The sequence below is a fragment of the Zingiber officinale genome, chromosome 6B, assembly GCF_018446385.1.
Source record: "Zingiber officinale cultivar Zhangliang chromosome 6B, Zo_v1.1, whole genome shotgun sequence".
Classification (NCBI taxonomy): domain Eukaryota; kingdom Viridiplantae; phylum Streptophyta; class Magnoliopsida; order Zingiberales; family Zingiberaceae; genus Zingiber; species Zingiber officinale.
In genome coordinates, this window is record NC_055996.1 from 100331380 (window position 1) to 100357206 (window position 25827).

General features: G+C 38.2%; 2 protein-coding genes across 4 annotated transcripts; one reads left to right on the forward strand and one right to left on the reverse strand.

Moving 5' to 3' along the window:
- Positions 1-674: 674 nt before the first annotated feature.
- On the forward strand, positions 675-5206 carry LOC121988481 (putative leucine-rich repeat receptor-like serine/threonine-protein kinase At2g24130). The gene is made up of 2 exons (XM_042541931.1): positions 675-3343; positions 3736-5206. The coding sequence occupies exons 1-2, from the start codon at positions 856-858 to the stop codon at positions 4167-4169; spliced, it is 2922 nt and encodes a 973-aa protein (XP_042397865.1). The 5' UTR covers positions 675-855; the 3' UTR covers positions 4170-5206.
- A 276-nt stretch (positions 5207-5482) lies between these two features.
- Positions 5483-25790, reverse strand: LOC121988482. Of its 3 annotated transcripts, XM_042541933.1 has the most exons (9): positions 25510-25790; positions 23516-23576; positions 22223-22371; positions 10987-11042; positions 9381-10322; positions 6951-7070; positions 6259-6552; positions 6096-6152; positions 5483-5946 (listed from the first exon to the last, which is right to left on the reverse strand). In XM_042541933.1, exons 3-9 carry the CDS (start codon positions 22326-22328, stop codon positions 5776-5778), a joined length of 1746 nt encoding a protein of 581 aa, XP_042397867.1. In that variant the 5' UTR covers positions 22329-22371; positions 23516-23576; positions 25510-25790; the 3' UTR covers positions 5483-5775. The 3 variants fall into 3 exon arrangements, with proteins under 3 accessions (XP_042397867.1, XP_042397866.1, XP_042397868.1); XM_042541932.1 differs by lacking the exon at positions 23516-23576; XM_042541934.1 differs by lacking the exons at positions 22223-22371; positions 23516-23576; positions 25510-25790 and adding an exon at positions 19848-20445.
- Between the last annotated feature and the right edge of the window lie 37 nt (positions 25791-25827).

Sequence of the window (25827 nt, forward strand, 5' to 3'; positions counted from 1 at the left end):
CGAGGGAGCCGTGTCTCTGCGTTGCAGGATTCAGGACCTGGTGAGAATCCGAGCGGGATGATCGCTCGGCACACGCTTCGGCGATGGACTCCTCTGAGCTTCAGAAGCTCGGTACCTGGCCGAGCCGTAGTGATATTGGTCCGACAATTCCTTGATCCAACCGGACGAGTAGGGCGTCCGGTCGAACGATGATCCAGGAACATTGACTGCCTTGATCCTGATCTTCCACGTGGCCATGACCTTCTCCCGATCAGGTCCCACCTTATCACTGGATCAATAATTTTGAGAGATCATGACTTTTAATTTAAAATTGAATCACATGACCTTTAATCATTTAAATCGAAGTTATATCTATAATTGATTACCGAGTGGGACTCGTAACAATCTAATTTAAGATAAAATTACTTTAGGATAATATTCTACGAAATCAATCTATATTTAAGAGATTACTTCCGATATTTATCTTCAAATTAACGGATTTAATAATTTCCACAGCGTCAGGAGGTTCGTCTAGCTAGACGAACTGGATAGACCAGATGGGCTGAGGTGCCAAATGACATAGAATGAACTGCGCAGACCTGTCCGTTTTGAGTGATTCGTCATCCGCCACTGAACATTAATCACATGTTTCTCCTCCCTCCAGAAAGATGCTTATCACATAATTATTACTAGTTTGAAAGAGCTCTTAACTATCTTCCCCCACAACCTCTCAGCCTCTGACCTTCCTCTCACCACCACCACCACCACTTCCGTTCATTGGCTTCCTTCTCTTCTTCCACATCAACTTGAAGTACACTTGTTTCTTCCTGAGAGTTACGTTCCAACCATGATAACAGGGCAAAGCTTCGAGCAAGCATGACATCCTCCATGGTGGCGAAGCACGCCATATTTGCATTTCTTCTCCGACTGATCGCCGCCGTAGTAGCGGCAGACCGCCCGCTCACTCCGCCACTACTCCTGGAAAGAGACGCGCTGTTGGCCTTCAAGAGCAGGCTAACTGAACAAGGGGCACTGACAAACTGGAATCGCACCACTCATGTTTGTGACTTTGTCCGTGTTCAATGTGATCGTTCACGTCGCCACGTGACGAGTCTGATGCTCAACAGCTCACAGATCGCCGGCCCTCTATCGCCGGCGCTCACCAACCTCACTCAACTTATCTATCTAGACTTGTATGATAATAACCTCACCGGGAGCATACCGAATGAATTCTCCAGCTGGAGGCTTCTCCGTTACCTCGATTTATCATTCAACCGCTTGGTCGGTACGATTCCTCCTTCGCTCGGCTATATATCTTCCCTTGTTTATCTAGCTCTCCCACACAATAACTTAAAAGATGAGGTTCCGCGATCTTTCTTCCGTAATCTCAGTCTGGTAGAATTCATAGATCTCTCTGACAATGCTCTGTCTGGCCAAATCCCGTCGGGCAGTGAAAATGCTCTTCCGCATTTGTCCTTCTTCAATCTGTATTTGAATAGCTTGTCCGGAGCTTTGCCAAAATGGCTATCGAATTCAACCGACTTGTTTTTGCTAGATGTCGAAAACAACCATCTTTCAGGTGAACTGCCCACCGAAATGATACCGCACTGGAGCCACCTTCAAATCCTTCACCTGTCTGATAACGATCTAACAAGCCACGACAACAACACCAACCTCGAGCCCTTCTTCCTCGCTCTCTCCAACTGTTCGAGTCTACAACAGCTTGAAATGGGAAGACTCGGTGTTGGTGGATCGCTGCCAACTACCCTGTTGAATTTGTCAGTTCTCAATCTCGAAGGCAATAGGATCTCTGGAGGAATCCCTTCCGGTATCTCAAACCTCTCTAGCTTGACGCTGTTGAATTTGTCTGGAAACCTTCTCAGGGGCCCGATCCCGAAAGAAATTTTTCGACTACACGAGTTGGAGAGGTTGTTCATTTCTAGCAATTCTTTGTCGAGTTCGATCCCTGCGGAGATCTCAAATGCTACCTCACTCGGTTTGGTTGATTTGTCAGGAAACTTCTTGTCTGGTGCAATTCCAATGAGCATAGGCAACCTTTCACGACGACTGTCATATTTGTATCTGCATAACAACCGGCTTTCGGGATCCATCCCTTCGAGTCTTGGCAACTGCGTTAGTTTGATGGAACTAGACTTGTCGCATAACCGATTGACAGGGACGATCCCCCGGGAAATTTCAGGCTTTCTGAAGATATTTTTGAATCTCTCTAACAACTTTCTGCATGGACATCTTCCATGGGAGCTCAGCAAGATGGCGCAAGTCCAAGAGATCGATCTGTCCTTTAACAACCTCACTGGCATCATCATCTCTCAACTCTCAGACTGCTATGAGCTCAGGCTCCTCGATCTATCGAACAACGATCTCACCGGGCAGCTCCCGCCAAAACTTGGTGATCTTCGAAACCTCGAAACACTTGATGTTTCTTTCAACAAATTGGATGGGGAGATTCCCCTCACCCTCAACAACTGCAAAAACTTAACCTTGCTAGACCTTTCAAACAATGATTTCAATGGCTCAGTACCGACCGGAGGGGTCTTCACCAACCTGTTCTACCATGGGAACCCACACCTCTGTGGGCCACTTAATCGAAGGGCCTGTCGTCGGAGGTCTCGCTCTCGTAAGCTCTTAGCCATCGTTGCCGTCGGTGCTTCAGTGTTTGCATTTGTAGTGACAATATGCTGTGTGAAGCTCATCAGAAAGATCTGGTATTTGGGTATCAGAGGTGCGGGGAATGGCAGTTCATCGCCGGTTGTCAGGTCTAACTACCCTCGAATCAGCCACCGCGAACTAGTGGAGGCGACAGAAGATTTCGATCTCGGAAGGCTGATTGGATCCGGTAGCTACGGGAGGGTCTATAGAGGTGTCCTGAGAGATGGCACCAATGTTGCAGTGAAAGTGTTGAACCTCCAAACCGGAAATTCGACCAAGAGTTTCAACAGGGAATGCCAAGTGCTGAAGAGAATTAGGCACAGGAACTTGATGAGGATCATAACAGCATGCAGCCATCCGGATTTCAAGGCTCTAGTGCTGCCATTCATGGCAAATGGCAGCCTTGAAAGCCACCTGCACAACGATTCTTGCCGTCTGAGCTTGGCACAGAGGGTGAGCATTTGTAGTGACATTGCGGAAGGGATGGCCTACTTGCACCACCACTCGCCGGTGAAGGTCATCCACTGTGATCTGAAGCCCAGCAATGTGCTTCTCAACGATGAGATGACGGCTTTGGTCTCTGATTTTGGTATTTCAAGATTGGTCACGACTGTTGGAGTAGGAAACACAGTCGAAAACATGGGGAATTCTACTGTTAACATGCTTTATGGATCCATTGGATACATAGCACCAGGTACCAGTGTTCCATTCTATCTGTTTTCTCTTGATACAAAGCATTATGAGGCATGAAGTTTATGCTCATGGATCTTTCATTATTGTCATTATGTTCATGTTATGTGTCAATTACTGAACATTTTCTATGTTCATAACATTGAAAGAAGATCACAACAAAGAAGAAAATACATTGATCCATAGGGCTTGAGACTTCTTGAACTAGTTCTCTGACTCTTTTTCTTCTTAAATTGTTAGTTAGTATTTCCGTGGCACCAAGAAAAAGAAATTGAATAGCTGTTAACTTCTTTTGATAGAGATGTTTCAGAAACTAACAAGTTAGTTTTAGCTAGCTGCACTTAAACATATTGTTTAGACTAACTTTTGATTGCATACTATTGCCTGTTTATATAGAGTATGGCTATGGATCAAATCCATCGACAAAGGGTGATGTCTATAGCTTTGGTGTTCTAGTCCTGGAAGTGGTGACCCGAAAAAGGCCTACCGATGAAATGTTCGGAGAAGGAGTGAGCTTGCACAAGTGGGCGAAGAGTCATTACCATGGCCGAGAGGCAATGACCATAGATTCCCAATTAGCAAGTGAAGTGAGGCACCAAGCACCTGAATTGAGGAAAATTTGGGATGTTGGAATTTCTGAGATGCTAGAGTTGGGTCTGCTCTGCACGCAGGAGAGTGCCTCGTCCAGACCAACAATGATGGATGTTGCCGATGACTTGGACCGGTTGAAGAGATATCTCGCAGGCGACATGACTGCCACCTTTGCTTCCTCCCTCGGTATGTCATCCTCCACCTTCGGAGAGACGAGCCAATCAAACTTCGGCGACTAGTTCATGAAACTCTTTTATCACTGATTTTCCTATAAGAGAACCAATCTTTTGCATCAGATGGATAAATGATCGAAACATTAGTGAGAGCAAACTTTATCAGTCACTGTTGCATAAAAAAGAAGAAAGAGATGGGCCACTAGTAGAAGTGCCCAAGCCATTAAAACGAGTCTCTTTCTCAAGTGGATGGAAACCAGAACTTTTTCTTTTCATTTCTTTCCCTTTTGATTTGAATGAGTGGAAGGTGACAATATGAAGCTTGTTCTTCTGAGGCCAAGGAGCATCCTGGAGCTGCACACTGAAGAATGGTGGCCTGATATTGAGCTGAAAACTTGGTTCTAACCAATGCCACTAGTTAGTGCTTGGCCTTGTGATGAGCTAGCTTGTTTGTCAATGCACCAATTCAAATGGTGGTGGTGTTTTTTTTTCCTTTTTCCTTTTGGTTGGTCAAATGTTATGGAATGTCACATTCTCTTGTCTGGTATTGGTTTCATTGCCTTTTTAAGTGCAATTTCAATAGGTTCAATAAGTACCATCTATTTATGTTTCCGGCGACACAATGATCTTTATCTGGAAATGAATGAGGGAAGATGACACCTTATCAACAGCTTTTAAGGCCCTTACTATTTGGGCTAGTTGACATCTTCAAAACGAGCAACACGGAAATGAATAAGGAAAGATGACAATGCCGAAAAGTCATTTCGATTTGGCAAGGTGGTTCACTTGAACTTCATGAAAACAAAATTTAGAACTCCAGCTTTGCAATCATCTCAGGGCTGGAAGTTGACCCAAACAAACCACAGACACCAGAAACACCAAAATGGTAGCCACTGTATATCAATTGCAATCCATGGTGGTGAAAGTTTAAGTGCCATGGTACCAAATAGCTCATGTCAGGTTAGATTACATGCCAAAGCTGTTCAAACAAAGCCAGGAGGGTTGAGTAATTCAGCCGTATACAACTCGCAACACTCGAACAGAAATCCTACCATGTCTGAGCTAACAATCCGGCTTGAGTCTCCAATCTGTTCTTGAGTCGCCAAGTCACCGGTCTCTAATGTATCTCTTGTAATATTTATGCAAATCTGGTGAACATTTCTGTCCACTCTACTTATTTTATACAAGGCATCATAGCATTATGTACTAATTTAGTCTTATACAGAAGGAAATTATATCCTAAGCATGGTAAAGTGTAAATAATTGTCAGCTAAGCCATCATTGAGTCTCACATAATTGAGTAGTGGTGCATGATTTTAGATTGAGTGGTATCTCATAAAGTGAAGATTGTGAAGGCTAAACTGTTAGAAATATTTTAATTAAATGCCCATCCCAAATCCGGATGAAAAAAAATTAAAAATGCTCTATAAATAGATCCATTACACCTCTTTGAGTAGCACAAGTTGTACAAGTGTTCATTGAATCAATTCTGAGTGAATTCTTTGGCGGTTTGCCTTCAGTTGATGATTGTTTAAACTCAAGCGGAAGCTAGATGATCCTGGCTTGCCTGCCACGCATAAACCGTGTTAACTCTACATAATCTACATATGATACAGGAGTGACTAAATGGCACTACATTATACTAGTTTTAATTATTTATTTACAAAGTGCGTCACAAAAAACCAGATCCTTCTTCATGAACGCCTGCTCTGCCTTCATTGTCTGTAGATTTCTTGGTCCCGAGTTTTAGACCAGCCTGAGCATGGAGTTCTGCTAATTCCCTCACCTGAGATAGAATGGGTGTCGGTATTGGTACTGAAGTATATTTCCGGGAGTTCCTTTCCTGCAAGAAATGAAAGGTGAAATGATCAGCAGTTACTTTCCCTTATATTATGTTGTAAATTCAATCACCTTTGGTTCTTCCATGGAACGACTACATTACATGTGACAATCTGCTAACAGATACCATGATAAAGCAATTTGGATACTCACCCCCTTTTCAATTGAGCACTGTGATAAGCTAGCTCTTAGTAGGTTCCTCCATTTGTCCTTCAAAAAGATAAGAACAGCAGTAAATAGGTTTACTAACAAAATTGCAGAAAATATTTTGTTTTGAAAGAATTCTTGGGTCCGAGGAACATCTGAAATAACTTACTTTAAGGTCGACAGGGGTCCGATAAGAATACGAGGCAAATGCAAGTCTTCTAATCTCAGACCATCTTCCAGCGCCATATTTAGCCACTCCATCAACTAGCTTCTGGACCTCACACAGAGTCCAAGCCCTGTGATGCTTCCTCCTTTCACTAGACTTTGGTTCTGCTGGCTGCGTATTAGTATTAACTGGAAAAGAGTTGCCATGGTCATCTAACTTTCCATGTTCTACATCCGTCTTTTCTTCACAGTTGAATGTGCCATTATCCACTTTCATGCCTTCCTCAGCAATGGAACTCTGGCATTGGACAATGAATAAACCTTATTCATTAAATACAAGGACATGATGTTGAGGTGTATATGTTGAGACCAATAGAAGATGCCCAGGACAAATGCCAAATGCCGAATGAAATGAGAAAATTCTACTACATTTTCATAGTGTAGATGGGTTTGGGAAGGACGGATGGAGGTCAAATGATATCATGTGCAGCACAAATCGGGATTTATTCATGACATTGATGAATCTGAACAGAAACATAGAACTAAAAATTTAACACACAAGACCAAATATACAAAAATTTATCTAAAGGGCAAGGATAATATCCTTCTAAATCTACAGCTGTCTTTTATGGTGTTAAAATGTAAAAGGGTTTACATGTCTCGACAGAAATAAGAATAAAAAAATCAATAATGTACCTGGACTGCAACAGAACTAATTTCCCTTGATCTGCTCCCACTCCCACTCCCACTTTCTTCTTGAACAGGAGTCATAGTAGATGCTTCTACCGTGGGACAAAGACCACTGGACTGGTACTTCTGCAAATAGATATACATTGAAAGGGTTATTTTTAGATTAAAAAAAATCAAGCAGGTAAACCCAATGACGGTAATGCAACTATGTTAAAACAGCATATTCTCACTGAAATATTAAATAGTGTACTTTACTCAAATGTCAGTTTGGTGCCATTTTGAAATGTGATAGTGCAGTATAATGAAACAAATAGGCTAAAGCACATGTGGGATTAAGCAATGGCAGTCATCTTAGTTAAACCTCCAAGCCAACAATTAAGACACAAAATGAGCCAAATCCATTTATGGTTGACTGAAGGTTTAACACGTACACAAATATCAAAAAAAGATAAATTCATGTTATCTAATAAATCATGTTTTCAGTTGTTCAGGACTCGCAAACAACATATCACTAACAAACAATATATTTGTTTTCCTTAAAACAAGGTCCTATGCTAAAAGGTTACAAAAAAAAATTACAAGCGTTGGTGCCCGAGTGTTGATGTCCTACACAGGTATGTAGGATGCAGACAAAAATTCTAGTATTTGAAGTTCTATGCATAACCAAACACAAGCATGGCATTTCACATGATTTAGGACCTCCTCCTGTATGAAAGTTCACGCATTCAATGTGTATATATCACAAATTTTGAGCCTACTCAACATGTAACAAGCAGCAATGCTAGCTTCTAGGGCCTAACTATGAATAGGCTAATAAGAGTTTACAAGACACTCGCAAGCAATGAAACATGATCTGGGATCTTGAAATTGATGGCTAAGCACTGTATTATTTATTGCCAAGCGTTCAAAACTTAAGATACCTTATGTAGGTGTAAATTTATTTCAATGCATTTTTCTATTCATTATGTGAGGGAGTAAACTAACTTTTATAGATTTTTTATTTGGGTCTCACACATCTTAATAAGAAACAAGGTTCAAAGCTAAATAAACCGTCAACGATTACTCATATATTCATAGTTAGGAGACGAGAACCCTGGTGATGAAATTGAAAAGAAAAGATGATGGTCCTGATCAGTGAACAAATCTGACATTTGCAGCAGTTTCTATCATTATGTGAGGGAGTAAACTAACTTTTATAGATTTTTTATTTGGGTTTCACACATCTTAATAAGAAACAAGGTTCAAAGCTAAATAAACCGTCAAAGATTACTCACATATTCATAGTTAGGAGACGAGAACCCTAGTGAGGAAATTGAAAAGAAAAGATGAAGGCCCTGATCAGTGAACAAATCTGACATTTGTAGCAGTTCTAGGGCATGGAGAAGCTAACTTTTCACCTATTGGATAAATCTCGAGCACAACTTACATACTCAGAAGCTGACCTCCAAGATATTCGTGCCATTTGGGATTTGAACCCTGGTCCTCTTATTCCACTTAGTGCTTTACCACTGCACCACGCCCGTGAGGGCATGGAGAATCTAACTTATTCCTAGTAACTTTGGTGGCCCTAAATTCCTAATGGTATTGATGCAGCACCATAATCAAGTCATCAAACCACACAGAAAACTTAGACAGAATTGACGAAGATATCTCACTAAACAAAATATTACTGACAACTACTTTCATAAAGTCAATATTAACTAAAGTAGGAAAGAAATGTCACTAATTGGAAGTTTGGAACCACAATAATCCTAATAATATTAACAAATAAAAAGAACTTCTTTGGAACTAAAAGATATCCATTAATCTCTAAGTAAATTAAAATTATTCCTACCAAATTAAAAGTTGGCAAACTTCAATACTTCAATTAGGATAACTGCCAAAATTAATTAAAAATTTAAAATTCTAATTAAAATTAATTCCTAGTTTGCATCATTAAGCCCTACAAAGGTAAACTCTTCATACAGATTGTGAGCATCTTCAATTAGGTAATCCTTTCCAATGTCAATGTGTAAGGATCAATAACAAATTCACATATTGCATTAGTCAAAGTATCTGTGAAATCCAAAGACAACCTGCATGTTCAGAAGGCTTCTGATACTGTATTTGAGAAACATTGGAAGACATTTCTACTATGCAATCTAATTTATATAGAATGAACACTGGAGTAAATTTGTTGATTTAAATTTTATTCACCAAAACAAAGAAAAAGTGTACAAACAAATAATGGTAAATTTTGTAGGAAAAAAATGCATCCACGTATGCTAATCTCAAACAGTTTGGCTAATATGGGTTGATGATGTTGGTGATCTGCATCTATGTAGTAATCTGAATTAACTGCCTATATTTAGAAATCAATTTTTTTATGAGCATTAGGAAGTAACATTGGGACATCATAAAATTGAAGAATATAATTTTAACAAATAATTTACATACTGTAAAAACTGAGAAATCCTTTCTTGGTCTACATCTTCTGGCTCTAAGTACAAATGGAACCTGAAACTTGAATCCTGCAGGAGGTATATATCTTGCAGAAAATATTCTGTTAGGGAAATCAACATCACCAATAGCCCATGATGATTTTGAAGGGGAATAAACATGTTCTAGATTTTTTGAGCAAGAGTATGATTTAACAGCACATTCCATATCCTCATGCTCTGAGAGTTCTTCAATATACCGCTTTGTGGGCTTCCTCATCCGTTTGACAACAAACTTCTCTATCTGATAATAATCATCTTTTGAATTATCTTTTGAGGAAGGTGTTTTCAGTCTCTTAGCAGACACTTGTTCATCTGAAATTGCACCTATCATAGTAGTTTCTAAATTTTTAGGACTGGCATTTATTACATGCATGTCTAAAGAGGATCCAGATCCGGCTTGAGTTGGCTGTAGCTTTCTATTTTCTTCCTCATTGAGAACTATTTTGTTGTCTTTGATAACAAAATCAGTATCTGGAACATGAGAGGAATTAGTTAACCCCATCGCTATCCGCCGTTTCAGCCATAACTTATCTTTCACGGAAGTCTGGCGCCCAAAGGTAGCTCTAAAAGCTTCCTGTAATTCTCTTATTGAGAAATTATCCAGGCGGATCTCTCCACTTAAAATAGAAAAATCTGGCAATGAGATAGTGCAAGACTTGGGAACAGATGATTTACTACTAGCTTCATCCTTATTTGTTGCCTCGGAACATCTTTGAGCAATTCCCACTTCAACAATATGGATGGTACTGAGTTCCAGAGAACTTGGAATTCCTTCATTAGATGCATTCTCAGGCTGAAGCTTGTCAATACAAGATGAAATGTTAGATCTCCCAGATATCTGATCCTCTACGACCATCCCCTTGGGAGAAGAATTAAGAGATTTGCCCGACATCTCTTCCTGTTGAATGTTTGTAAGATATCCTTTATATGATAGTACAGAGTAAAATTACCAACTTATTGAAAACAAACATTAACTACATTCATTAGTAAAAGTTATGAATAGTTCTCGATCATAAAGTTCCTAAAACCCAAACTGAAGCTACTGTCTTTATGTCAATTCAAATTCTGATAGTTCCTGGATAACAATGAAACGATTAACATAAGTTACATTATCTTCAAACCAACTTCTGAGAAACACAGGAAGATAGAAGGCAATCAATCTGATTCATGATTCAACTTTCACTTAATTATTCATTGAATTCCCTAGTGTCCCATATGCATTCTTACAAGTCTAAGAAGCAATTGATTACATGTACAGTCAAAAATAAAAATGTATTACCATGTTAAGATATCTGCAGAGCAAGAGGTCATGTATCTAAAAATAGATGAGTATCTAAAAACGTTTAAGCATAGATATACCCATGTATTGTAACTTGTAAGATTAAGAGTGGAAACTTTCTGAAACCATAATATCTGCATGAAAATCTCATCCCCCAACAACTCGATGAGGCACAAAAGATCAAACCAAGTGATACTTTCAATTTCATTAGTCTACAACAAAATAAAATGCAAAAGTGGTCTGTGTTATCATTTCATTCTGCATAGCAACAACAAATACACACCTCAATCCCAGCATGTGACTTTCTTGAATCATCAGCCTTCTCAGATTGAAGTAGATCTAAAACACATTGCCATTAGACATACACTTCAATAATAAAAACTTCATGTACCGAGGAATGATAACTTCAGGCATTACATAAGCAGATAGTGAATGTATTCCACAAACAATATCAAATACTAAAAGCTATAAGCCAAAATTCATTCAAACCAAACAATAAGTAAAACTTCAGCATTTGTAGATCAACAAGCCTAAGAGTCCATATGAGAATGGAATCAAAAAACTTTTGGTACCCCAGAGTTTGTAACTGAAATTAAGGGTGCATTTCATGAAGTAGACATCGCATTCCCAATCCTTGTAAATATATCACCTTATTCAAGTTCAATATATTTACATGTAATAGCCCAACAACGTGCTATGTTATATAATTTAAAAAAAAAATGTTTATTTTTATAGTTTGACCGAAATTATTATGTTTCCATTGATAGGATATCCTCCTTATATACAAAGATAAATCCCTTAAAATTAGGGATGTGATAAGTATGAGCTAATTACAATCCATCTAGGAAATAGATTACAAAATAAATCCCTACAAAATAGGGATAAAATAACAAGTTGCCTAGTTTGAATTTCAACACTCTCCCTCAAGCTAGGTGATAAATGCTCTCTAAACCCATAATCAAGCTCAGTTCGGTGATATTGGATGTGAATAGTGTCTTTGTCGTGTTTTGAAGGCACATGGTGAAGCATGATGTCTTTCTTTTCAATCTCTCACTAATGAAATGTATGTCAATTTCCACATGTTTGGTACAGACTGATTGTCACACATAATTTGAAATGGATCTCTTATTTTTAGCATGAGTTCCGTTAGAATCCGTTGTAACCAAATTCCCTAACAAATGTCCAATGTCAAAGCTCGAGATTCAACCTCAGCACTACTTCGAGCAACAACTGTTTGCTTTTTACTATGCCAAGTGACCAAATTTTCCCAAACGAACATACGATATCCAGAAGTAGATCTTCGGTCACTAGGTGAACCTGCCTAGTTAGCATCAGTGTAAACCTCCAAGGTTCATTTTTCTGTCTTTCTAAACATGAGTCTTTTTCCTAGGTCCCTTTTCAGATATCTCAATATTTGAATTACAACATCCATGTGATCAACTGAAGGATTTCCCATAAATTGGCAAACAAAAGTTATATATGGACGAGTGTGAGTTCGGTAGATAAGTTTGCCTACCAATCGTTGATATCATCCTTTATCAACTTCCATTTCATCCGTCCGAGACCTTAATTTGGTATTAGGATCTATAGGTATATCAACTAGCTTACATCCACTCAACCTAATTTCTTGTAGTAGGTCAAAAACATACTTTCTTTAAGACATAAAGATTTCTTTGTGACTTCTAGCAACCTCCATTGATTTCAAACTCCTTAGATAGGAGTGACTTGACCCTTTTGATTTCTAGTTCATGGTTTCTTGTGAGGACAATGTCACAACATATACAATTAGTACTGAGATTTTCTCACATGGAAAATGTTTCACAAATAGCGTGTGATAAGCATAAGACTAGGAGTAGTCATCTCTTTTAAGAACTTTAGCAAATTTGTCAAACCAAGCTCTAAGTGATTGTTTGAGCTCATACAAAGCTCTCCTTAATTTGCAGACTTTTCCTTTTGTACTATCTGTCCCAAATCCTATTGAGATATCCATGTAAACTTCTACCACAAGATCTCCATTTAGAAAGGTGTTCTTCACATTTAGCTGAATCAAAGGCCAATCTAAGTTAGCAGCAATAGACAGTAACACCCGAATGGTATTGAGTTTTGCAACTGGTACAAAGGTGTCTTGATAGTCAATCCTATGCGATTGGGTGTAATCTTTTGTCACTAGTCGAGCCTTATATCTATTTATGCTTCCATTTGGGTTCTGCATGACTGAAAAAATCCACTTATATCCCACCGTTCTTTTTCCTTGAGGTAGCTGAAATAGTGTCAAAGTCTCATTCTTTTCCAAGGCTATGTATTCTCTAGGATTGCCTTATACCATTCAAGAACTTTTAGAGCTTCATACACAGAACTAGGAATACTAATCTTATCAAGTGATGTCACAAATGCTTGCTACCTTGCGGATAAACGTGAGTAGGACATATAGTTGTGCATCGGATGAAAAGTACAAGATCTAGTACATTTTTCAGTGCAAAAGGCTAGTCCAATGTGGGATGAAATGGTTCTATTAGATCCTGCTATTTTTCAGGTTCAACTTAGCCTCAAGTTGACTCATGATACGGTTGAGTTTCGTGCAAAGACGCTAGATGTTTTCTCCTCACATAGACTTTCACCGTGTCATGGGAAGGTGGTGTGTTCTTTTGTGGTTCCGAGATAGGTGGAACATATGATTGTGATAATAATGGAGAGAAAGGAATTGATGGAGGGTTGAGTGATAATGATGGTAAAATTGAGGAAGGACTCAGTTCTAGAAGGGACTCTCGATCCCAATCCCAATCCTACAATTCAATTTTGTTCTCCCCTAAATTATAATATTGGAGTAGTATGGAATGTATTCAAAGGTGACATCAATAGAATGATAAATTTATGAGTGATAGGAGAGAAGCACTTGTAATCCTTTCTGTTGGCTGAATATCCCAAGAAAATGCACTTAACACCCTGTTTGGAAATAACTTAAGTCATGGAATTGAATTGAATTCCATTATGAATTGAATTCCATAAGGAGTTGAATTCAATTCTCATGTTTGGAATGAATTGCAACTTAAGTTATGGAATTCTTATGTTTTACCATTTTATCCTTCTCTCTTTTTTCTTTTCTTTTTTTTACAAAGAAGAGAGATGAGGGCACAATGGACATAATATGGAGAATTGAATTCCCTATCTAAATCACACATAAAGAGGTGTGATTTACTTTTGCCTTGTTTGATGGAATTGGAATTGAATTCCATATCAATTCTTAGCTAAAAAATCATTCCAAAGCATGGAATTCAATTCCAATTCTAAAAGGAATTGAATTCCATATCATTCTAAACAGGCTGTAAGTGCACATGAATCAAACTTTCCACGATATTGAGAGTGGATGTCGACAAAAGCAATACATCGAAAGAGTTTGAGAGGAATGTTGTTGACAAGTCTGAGTGTGTGGGATACAAGTTTTGTAAAACCTGAAATGGAGTGTTGAACATCAGAGCCCTAGAAGGTAGACGATTAAAAAGATAGGTAGCTCTTAGGGCTGCTTCCCCCCAAAATTTGGTTGGAGCGTGAGCTTGGAGGAGTAAGGAGCGGGTAACCTCAAGTATATGACAATTTTTTCATTCAACTACACATTTTTATTAAAGTATATCAACACATGAACTTTGTTGGACTATGTCATTGGATTGGGGATATGAGCTAAGGCTGGAATTAAAGAAGTTTTTGACATTATCTGTTTTGAGAATCTGTTAACTTGGAATTGGGTCATGATCATGGCATGAAAATTCTGAAAGATTTGTGTGGTCTTAGATTTTTCTTTCATAAGAAAAGTCCAACACAACCTTGTGTGATCATCAATGAAAAGTAAGAACCATCTAGAGCCGGTAAGACTTGGATTTTTGAATGGTCCCCAAATGTCCCCAGAGAGAACGGATGTATTGGTTGATATTGACAGGGTGCATAAGTGTGTTTGGTATGTTTAGCATATGATGTAGGGAAGGAACTTCGGGTGCGACATTCGAATTAGAGGTTGCGGAGTAAGCGTAGGAAGAGGGGGATTCGACAACAAAGAAGAGCCGCCTCTAGGTTTAAACAAAAATAAACTTTATTCAAATCAAAACCAAACTTATTATTCATTGTTTTTACAAAAGCTCTAACCCTTATTTAAATAACCTAAAAAATAAGAAAAAGTCGCAATGGAAAAAAGAAAAAGTAAAAGAAAACTAATCCTTAAAATAAATATAAAAAATTTAAACTAACTTTTAGAAAAGAAAACTAATACTAAAAAATTTATAACAAATAAACGAAAAGGTTAAAAGACTAAATCTAGAGTTTTAGCTATCCGGTTAGCTAAGTTCGTCTCGTCCAGACTCTAAATAGAGTGCAACCATATAAGGAGACCACGAGCTAATCATCTTCCTTGTAAATAGCCATGGCCGCCCTTCTTCAAAACCCAAAAGGGAGGGTTGGTAGCCTCATTTTCTTCTCGACATAGCTCGAAAGTGAAGATAGCCGATGATATGAGATGATTATGTTCCTAGATGCTCCAGCATCATACGCCCCAGGTTGAAAAAAAACTCGTCCTCGAGTTCAAAATATACTAGCCCATGAGGAAGATTAGTTGGTATCAACTCGGCAAAAACTCCTAGCAACTATTGCACTTTTGTTGGTAAATCAGGATATATGTCTATAGCATTGTTCTTGGAAGGCGGCAAAGCATAGACCATGCATCCATACTCTATCTCATCTAAAAACTCATCTACTTTAACATCAATTTGTGTTGTTGAGGTATCTTGCAACAAAAGGGATTTCTCATTCTCTATGGAAACAGAAGCTACATCCTCGTCTTTGGATTTGTTAACAGAAGCTACATCCTCGTCTTTGGATTTGTTAGAGGCATCTAAACTTTGCATTTTCCTTTCATTCGTGTTAGACTCCTAGTAATAGAACTCATAGTGGTAGGTGGGCCCTTGCTGTCATTTGGTGGATCTTCAAGAATAAAACAATGTCGAGTAGCAAGCTGAATACAAGGCATGTCATCTATCATGGCTCGATGAGAACTGTGGCAAGAGTTTAGAACATCATCAAGTTCAATAATGCTAGGTACGAATACTGCCAATGCCATCACAGGGTTTTAGCTTCTTCATGGAAATTTTTAGCATTACAAGTATTTCCATCCACCATAATATTTGTCTTTTTGGGCTTGAAGTGGTGGGATACGGGGCAGAGGCCATCCTGCTTGATGGAAAAGCGAAGGAGATATTTAAATTAAAATAAAATAACTTACGACCTTTAAGACCTCGGACACTATGATTACGGTGTGAGACTTCCTCAGCCGGAACATGTCTATCACGGCCTCGACCATGCACCTCACTATCTTCAAGATCTTGTGCCGCGAGAGGTTGTGATAACTCTATGACTTGTCTCTATAGATCTTCGATGAGCTCATAGAATATGCTTCGATCCTGGTGCAGACTTCTTTAGCCGGAACCTATCTTTCATGACCACGACCTCGGCTACGATGATCATCCATGGATTTAAGGCTCTGATACCAACTGACGCAGGGAATGAACTCCGGGTACAACGTTCGAATTAGAGGTAGCAAAGAAAGCGTAGGAAGAGGGGGGTTCGCCAACAAAGAGGAACCACCTCTAGGTTTAAACGAAAATAAACTTTATTCAAATCAAAACCAAACTTATCATTCATTGTTTTTACAAGAACCATAACCCTTGTTTAAATAACCTAAAAAATAAGAAAAGTCGTAATGGAAAAAAAAAGTAAAAGAAAACTAATCCTTAAAAATAAATATAAAAAATCTAAACTAACTTTTAGAAAAAAAACTAATCCTAAAAAAATTTATAACAAGTAAAAGAAAAAGTTAAAAGACCAAATCTAGAGTTTCGCTATCCAATTACCCAATTCCGTCTCGTCCGGACTCCGAATAGAGTGCAATCATATTAGGAGACCACGAGCTAATCATGTTCCTTGTAAATAGCCTCGATTGTCCTTCTTCAAGACCCAAAAGGGAGGCTAATAGCCTCATTTTCTTCTCGTCATAGCTCGAAGGGGAAGATAGCCGATGATATGAGATGATTGTGTGCCTAGATGCTCCAGCATCAACATACTAACATAAGAAATTAGGACTTTTATTGACAAATAATGAAGGGAAAAGATATTTTAAGTACAATGAAATTCAGATGTCCTAATCAATAGTGTCACATTATAATTTCACTTTCATTATTGGATAGACTACTAAACCTAAAAGTATGGATTGGATGATAGTTAAGCTTAGTAGACTGGTTAGATGTAGGAGAGGCTTCAAAAAGGTAAAGCCCTGCACAAAGTTTAGCACTGCCAATCATCTTCCCAGTACTCAAGTCCTAAAAAACACAATAATCACCAAAGAACTTAGTTTCAGAGTTAAGGTCTCGATTGAGTCTACCAACTAACACAAGATTACAGCAAGTCCAAGCACATAAAGCACACAATTGAGATTGATATTATTGGAAATTTTATTGTTCCCGTACAGACCACTTTGGTATAGGTGTCATTTGCTATGCACACCATTAGATGTTTGTCACATAATGATGAGAATAACATTCTGTTACCTGTCATATGTTCAGATACTCCTGAATCGATGATCCAAGAGGAGGACTTGCTAGTGCACATTGTCATAGGATTGCTCGTCGACAAGTTGGAATTTGAACTCTTAAACAAATTGTTGAAATAACTCTTTGGAGAAAGAACACACAAAATTTGAATTTTCAACAGACGCATGATGTGCCTTTGCCTCTCGGCTAGGAGGCTTCCAATCGATTGGCTTTCCATGGAGTTGCTAGCATTGTTCTTTGAGATGGCCCAATTTTCGACAATGATCGCACCAAGGCATATTCTTCCGTGGTAGACTATCACATGCATGTCGAGGCTCACTGATGCTACGGTTTGTGGACTGACTTCGAGCTACTAATGCACTAGAATTAGCAGAGGATCCTTGCTTAGATTCGGGACCTCTAAGATATAGGACTGTCAATCATTACTCGCTTGCGACTCTCCTCTCAACGCACTTCTACAAATGCTTCCCTAAGGCTAGGTAGCGGCTTGGTGCCGAGAATTCTGCTTCGCACTTCGTCAAGCGACTTATCGAGCCCCCTTAAGAACTTGAAGACATGCTTTCTCCACAATCTTCCAATAGCAATTTCTGTCCTCTGTGCGCTTCTATTCGATAGTTTTGAACATATCTAGTGGTTTCCAATACTGATTAAGTGAGCTGTAGTAATTGTCACTCTAGACTCCTCTTGTTGGAGACTTTGCAAAGTGCTCTCCACATGAAATAACTCATAGTGTTATCACAGCTTGAGTAGATTTCCCAGACAGCCTCGCAAATATTGCTCACATAGGTACATAGCAAAAAAATTTCACCAATCTCCTCCTCCATCAAGTTGATCAGCCACGACATTACTAAGTTATTCTCAGCCCTCCAAAAGTGATGCTCTAGAGTTTTAGGATTTGGTTCTAGAATAAAGCCAATTAGATAGTCATCTTTGCCCCTTCCACTCACGAACATCATCATGGAATAGGACCATTTAAGATAATTGTGGCCATTGAATTTGAGTGGTGATGGGAAGGAGACTGCCTTATGGAGAAGAAGGCATGATGCGGGACATGTCAGAGGAAGTTCTTGTCGTATCTTGCACTGAAAAATCAGAGTCAGCAATGATCCTGTCACACTTGGAAGTCAGTTGCTCTGTTTGTTGTCGATGATGTCGGAAAGGAGGTCAACGTTGCTGCGCGGGAGGAACCAGCAATCGTGCGGCTTTATCTCGCGGTTGGAGGAAGAACCAACAGCTAGGATTTCTACGGCTAGGGTTTCTACTCTGATACCATGTAGTTTGACAAAAAATATTATGTTTCCATTGATAGGTTATCCTCCTTATATACAAAGATAAATCCCTTAAAATTAAGGATGTGATAAGCATGAGCTATTTACAATCCATCTAGAAACTAGATTACAAAATAAATGAATTTCAATAATTTTCATCAACTTTCAAGTATGGCCTAAAGATAGTTGGAAAAAGGGCAGACCCATGAAGCTTCTACCAATGTAGAGTCCTAGAGAAGGATCTATTGTACGCAGTCTTATCCTACTTTGCAAGAGGATATTTCCGAAACTCGAACTCGTGACTAGGTGCCTTTATAATTAACATAAATGAGGGAAAAGCCTTAGAAATGTTTAATGTATTTTACCAAAAAAGTGTCTAGAGGTCCCAACAACATTTAGCGATACAAATTTCTTTCGAAAATCAAATTTGGCATAAATTGTCGGAACATACTAAGAATAATCTTCCAGAAGGTTATATGTTAAAGACCTATTAGTAGCGAGTATTAAAAGTTTGCAAGATTTAAAGAAATGCCACCAATGTTAGATCTAGAATGATCAAAGCGTGGAACCTATCCATATACCTAACAAAGGGGCATTTGACGATTGAATTATTAACACCCAATGATCGAATTATTAACACCCAACACACAAAGGAGCAAGTTAGAGTGATAGGATTAAAACCAATTACTTTTACCTGGAAAAGAAATTTGAATGAGTATGCAAATTTGAGATATCTCAAGTACTGAATTAGTTGTTTCCTCTTCATAGTGAACATTGCATTACTAGTAATTGACATTAAATGCTGTTCCTTAACAGTATGTTGTGAGTAGAACATGGTCAACATGATGGCAACATGAGAAGCGACAACCAAATGTTAGCTGAAAATTTAATTTGCTGAAAAACAACTTAATAACTTTAGAGCAATATCAGTCATCTAAAACCTTGAACCAGAACACCTTGATAATTCTAGCTCAGTGTCAAAGAATCTAAAACTTTCAACTAGAATGGATTGCTCAACTTCATTATCTAAACCAGACTCATGATCGCATGATTTCATAAACTTACCGAGTACTCCCACCCTAGATAGCCATTCTCATTTCCCCTTTTCGAAGCAATAATTCTTGTTGTGTTAAAAAAGAATTGACTAATAACTAACAAAGATAGAAGGTACGATAAATAAGTTAACTATGAAGGCAATTTCAGGTGAAGATCAAACTTAAGAATAAAACAAAACTTTGTTGAGAGATGAAAAGAATATAAAGTGCAAAACAAGGTTTAAGGTGTCAAACTGGTCGGCATGGGAGCAATTTTCCATTCCACCCGCTAACCAACACTTCAAATATTTGTGAACCACGCAATATACAGCATGGCATGTGAAGGTGATGGACGAAGATCGCACTAGCGAAAACCCATGGGCATTTGCAAGACACAAAGGTTTAACAATGAGACTTCTTCATGTATGCCTTTATTTGTCTTTCTGCCTCTTCCACAACCTTTGCCCGCCTCTTCCTCTGCCTTCATTCTCCTCTTACTTCGCATTTGTCCACTCAACTATGTTTGCCCCCACTTCGCCCCCTCACACTGTCTCCATTCATGACAACATCTTCGACCCCAATGTCATCCACACCCGCTTCCACAGCGTCGAGAAAGCCTTTGACCATGGTCCTCACATCCTTATCACCTGTGCCAGCGTGTTCGACTCAAAGTACCCCACCCTAGCGAACCCATCCATGGAGGACTCCAATCGTGCATTTGCCATTAACTGCAGGGAAACCATCCAGTGTAGCAGGGAGGTTATCTCTCCCTCAGCAACAACCTGTCCTGCAGTATCATGACATTTTAGTTGTCACCAACGAGGCTTTTGCCACCAAGGTATGGAGTGTGCACAGCGTCGAACACTGCAGTGGAGACCACGAGCATCTAATACAATAAATTTGTTTGGGTCGGTTTTACACATTGATGAGCATACAATTCTGAAATTTATAGAACAATGAAATTAAGCATCTATACTGTGCGTCGTTTGAAGCCACAAGCCAGCAGCCATTGGCAACTATAAGTGCTAGTTTGGTTAAAGTTCTCACAATTCTCATTTTCTGCTTTCAATTTTAGCATAACACTTTTCAATTTTTTCCCCTTTTGTTTGGAAAACTGTTTTCCAGAAATTGAGCAGAAATTTTTGAGAACCAAATGCAATTTTTTATCATCTTAAAAGTTCAAACTCAAATATATAATTTCTCAACTATCTTTCCATTTACATTTGAATTTGATTAAAAAATTGAAATATTGCTGTTCTATTTCAGGAAAAAGGAATTCAATCATTAGAACTTTGTTCTGGAATTCAGGCAGTTATGGTCAGAAGATTTCTAGACATGTAGGAAGAATGCCTCATGAATTATGTATTTCCCTTTCTAGACTGTGTTTCTCAGCATCAAGTTCATCTGGGGAAGTGTGGCAACGGAACTAGCTAGGAACTCAAGGAGGAAAAGATATTCCAATGCTCATTCAACTGTGAATAGAACATCTTTTATTATTTTAGTTGCCTTTAGGAACAAAAAAAAATCTGTTCCATGAGCTGATAACCTGAGTTTTTGTAGTCAAAATACAGATAAAAAACAATGGGATGAAACAATTGTATTGGTTTTGGGAAGAAGAACAAGGATATTATACTCATTTTTCTCTTTCCTTCAGAGTTCGAGCAATTTTGACTGTTAGTTCTATCCAATCTACACTTTCTTGATCACTTCAATGAGTTAAACTCATACTGATTCATGGCTTATCATGTGAAGGCTAGGAATTTTTGCTAGGTTTTGATAAGAGTAGCATCATATATGTGAGTAAAGAAGTTGCTCTGGCAGCAATAAAAAGTTTACACAGTTGTTAGTTCCCATTGTCCCGTGTTAATCTGTGTCATATGTTTCTCTTTAGAAGATATCCTACGCACGGAACACTACAGCTTGAACCAAATTTATCCAATGTATATAGAAAAACTGAATACTTTTTCATGCTAGTAACAAAAAAAGGATAAATACATGAAATATTTACTGATATGACTAGTTTCGCTGCAAAAAGTTATTGCAGGGAAACTTGGTAGTGCCGTATGTAAAATCCATGCTCGATGTCTACAAGCTTGTAATACAGACATTCCCCAGTTATACTAGTAGTTCACCTAGCAATGTTAAGCATGAGATATTGCATGCCCTTGGTAACTAATGTACAAACATCTTGGTCTAAATAGTATATTTTCCATTTTTTTCCATTAATTTTAAAGGATCGTAGGAATGTGTATACTCAAGCACAGATGATGTTTAGTGTGAAGATGTTTAATTAGAATAGTAATTATACAAGTTATATAATTTAAAACATAATATAAATTATAATTACATAACTTATATAATTATAAGATATAATATAGGAATTAAAACAGTATTAGCACATGAAGATATGCCAAATCTCATAAACCAAAATTCTGGTACAACTACAGATTTTAAACCTTGGTGCAAAATGCACTTATACCCTGACAGTATTCAAAAGCATAATGCATGGGATAGTCAAAGAAGCTACTGAAAAACATTGTATACACTTCAGTGCATCGTCGAACATTCATGAAAGAGAGCTAAAATGTGATTCAGACATTATAGCCAAGGTGTTTCTAATGGCTCAATACCTTCTAAATCAGGCTTCTTGGTAGTAACCTCCCTACCATCATGGTTAATAATGACAACTGAAGCGAGCTCGCCCTTTTCATCTTCAAGAAACTGCTCTGCCTCCATAACCACATTATCAGTAGCAGAAATTAGTCTCCATCACTTAGACCTGAATGAGAAATAAGCAATAAGATAGAAAGTTATTATTTCACGTGTCAATAAAACTTCACAAGGTAGATGACTAAGAACATGAAGCATCAAAGCACTATATATAACTAATTGGAGGAATAGAGAAGAGTATCATCATTTTCTCTAAAATGGCATTACTATTAACTATAAAAATCTGTTCAACTCTAACCTTTGTATCTGTATATATGCCTTGGGTCAAATCACAGTCAATGTCAGTTCTTGGTATACAAACATGAACCCTTGAAAAATATGCAATTGTAAAGATATATTCGTGAAGCATAAGAAGCTGAACTATTTCTATGTGAATAGAAAAAAACAAAGCTGAGCTATTCAACCAGGAAATATTGATGAATATACCATACCAGGAGAAGGGTGGTTAAATGAAATGGAAATGAGGTTCTAGAGTCTAATATGCCCCTTAGGCTAACCAGAAGATTGTATAATCTTGCGATATGGAATGTCATACTTTATAGTAATATTGAGAATTAAGAAACAAGACATACAAAAAGCTAATGCGGAAAATATGAGAATGTTGAGATAGATGTGTGAAGTTATTGAGAAATATATAAAAAAATTGCAACCATCTAGGAGCAATTAGGCGTGTCTCCAATATATGATAATTAAAAAAAAAAAAAAAAAAGGACAGCCTAGTGCACGAAGCTCCCGCTATGCGGGGTCCCGGGGAAGGATAGTAAGAGGAGTTTAGTTTAGTCAATTAGAATTCAAGATGTAAGAAAACTTTGGTAAATGTAATAAAAGTAATTAACTAATCTAAGTATTACTTGTGATATAGTCCTATATCAAGTTCAATGGAAGAATTAGTTCATGAAACTATCCTAAATAGTTTGAATTTACACAGCTTCATAATAATGCAGATGAAGTTGGACTATATTAGATCAGTTGTGCTACTAGAAGATGTAAAAGCTTATTCTTAAATAGTTGTTCTACACAAATGACCACATCTAGTTTTAATGGTGACCTCGTCACTCGCACTCCAGAAAAGAAAAAGCCCAAAATGGCAGCATCATAGAAAAATCCATTATAAATCTTTTAAAATAACTAGGCACGTATAACATGTTGTATTCCCTCCACTATGGAGTAATTTATAAAAGATGCCCTCTCACCATCAAATATCTTCAATCTTGCAAATCTTGGTGGCCCCAACCTAAGTCAGCCTTCCACCTCCTAAAGAAACAAGTGAGTGTTTTGAGTTTAAACTGTGTCCGACTTTTAAGAGAATGAAAAAAAACTCTAAAATTAAACTCAATGGTCTATAGATCTAACAATCTCAGCTCTCAAAATTGGTATGCAACTACAGTATGATGCTCTCATTTAGTCAATCCATGCATCTAATACTATAAACAACCTACTATCAAATGAATGCAATGTACCACTAGATCCTTTGTGCTTGAATGAATACGCCTTGCACGAAATGGATAGATAATAAAGACCCCATGCTTAATTTTAATCGTTAACTTAAAATTTGTCATGGGAAAGGGAGCCTTGGCGCAACCAAACAAGTTTCTGCCATGTGATCTTGAGGTTTCAGGTTTGAATAGCAGAAATAGTCTCTTGCAAAATACAAGGTAAAGATGCGTACAATAGACCCAATGTGGCCCAACCCTTCCTCGAGACCCTACATTGGCGGAAGCTTCATGCACCAAACTACTCTTTAACATAAAATTTGTCATGCATATTAATATGGTTGCTAGAGTTGTGGGCTAAATCCCACATTGCGAATTAAGGTTTATGGTTTTTTTGAGTCACATATATTTGTGTATGTTGAAGGAGGATTTTGGCACAATGTTAAAGTTGTTGCCATGTGACTGGAGGTCACCGGTTTGAGTTATGGAAACAACCTCTTGCAAAGCCGGATAAAGCTGCATACAATAAACCCCTTGAGACCCCACATTGGCAGGAGCTTTGTGCACCAAGCTACCCTATTAAATATTTGTGTATGTTATGTAATCTTACTACAAAGTGTATATTAGAGCTTTGAACCACTGCCCATATGCAACTTTGCAAAAGAACTAATTACGAAAGTACCAATTGTTGTATGCACCTATGCAACAGAGTGAACCATTATGTACTGCACCAGCACACGCTCGAAGAGCTATCTAGCTGCATTGTGCATGAGTGTTGTTTGGTGTGTGTACCACCAGTGTGCGTGAGCAACTCACACAACTAATCTGTATTGGTGCTATGTGTGAGTTGTGTTGTCTAAGCCACTAAATGGTTTTGCGTCATGTTTTATGGTAAGTCAGTAGCTGGGAACACGTGAAAACCTCTACTGCATGTTTGGCATATCCGTGGTGTTCGATTATTTGAAAGTTGAGGCAGTAACACCACCACAATGCATCTTATTGTTGAAAATCAAAGAGGGCCTTAATGGCCATAACAACAGTCAGTGGTTGATCAAATTAGGCAACTCGGCAAGTCCTTGTCATCATTCTAGTTGAGGCCTAATCTTTTCTTTTTCCCATAGTATGCCTAACTAGCATTTGATAGAAAGTTGTAGCTCATCTCAATCAAATAGATAAATCATTAATGTTTCATAATATGAAGCACTTTTTAATATTACTTCTGGTAAGTCAAATCATTGCTTTGTATTTGTATTTTGTCAAAAGAGATTGGTTCCCAGGGCTAGTTGGGAAGCTAAATTATTCAGTTGCAACAAGGTACCACATTGCTTTTTTTTTTCTTTTTTGTTAATGTAACTAATAGTTTAATTTCCTGAACTGCAATCTATCAAGATGGTAAAGACAGGAAGTAGCGCTAAGGTCCTACATTCAAAGTCCACCTTTACAAAATGGAGGCTTGATCTCATATATGTATATTTAAATACTAAGGGTCTTGATCTTCGGCCTTCACCTTTCCTCAAAAAATAGATTTCTAGATGTGTTACTAGGGATCCTAAGATAAATCAAGAAGACCTAAAGATGCGGATAGCTGTACTGGATCATAGTATCACGGATTACCGTTATGCAAATTAGGAAAACTCAGTGTGGTATAGGATTTCCACCACTATATACGGTGTTTTATCTGGTGGGAATAATGTATCAAGGGAAAACAAAAAAGGGAAAAAAAAAACGAGAAGAACTAGCATAAAAACACTGACTTAATTGAGACGAGCAGCTCAATATTGTCGGAGCTCAAGGAGGGGAGATGGCTCTGGTGCTCTCAGGCCGCTGGCGTCCGAGTTCGCGCGTCGGTGGAACGTCGCTATGGCGGTTGAGACTTGAGCGCCGGCAACCCCCAGCGACCTCCGGTGAGAGGAAGGAGTGAAGGTTGCTTCGGCGAGCGCGACGGCGTGAGGTGGGATCTTTTACCTCGTCGTGGAAAAAGGGAGACCGCTCTAATCCCTAAATTTTTGTGATCTATCAAATCGAACTAGAATTTAGTTGGACTTATTTTATTTTTAAAATACACATAGACA

Bases quoted from the DNA above. Each gene is read 5' to 3' on its own strand.
- LOC121988481 (XM_042541931.1), top strand. From the start codon at position 856: ATGACATCCTCCATGGTGGCGAAGCACGCCATATTTGCATTTCTTCTC. The intron at 3,344-3,735 runs GTACCAGTGTTC...CTGTTTATATAG, and splicing joins CATTGGATACATAGCACCAG to AGTATGGCTATGGATCAAAT.
- LOC121988482 (XM_042541932.1), bottom strand. From the start codon at position 22,328: ATGGAGGCAGAGCAGTTTCTTGAAGATGAAAAGGGCGAGCTCGCTTCA. The intron at 6,553-6,950 runs GTACATTATTGA...GTCCAATGCCAG, and splicing joins TTAGTTCTGTTGCAGTCCAG to AGTTCCATTGCTGAGGAAGG. The intron at 5,947-6,095 runs GTGAGTATCCAA...CATTTCTTGCAG, and splicing joins AGTGCTCAATTGAAAAGGGG to GAAAGGAACTCCCGGAAATA.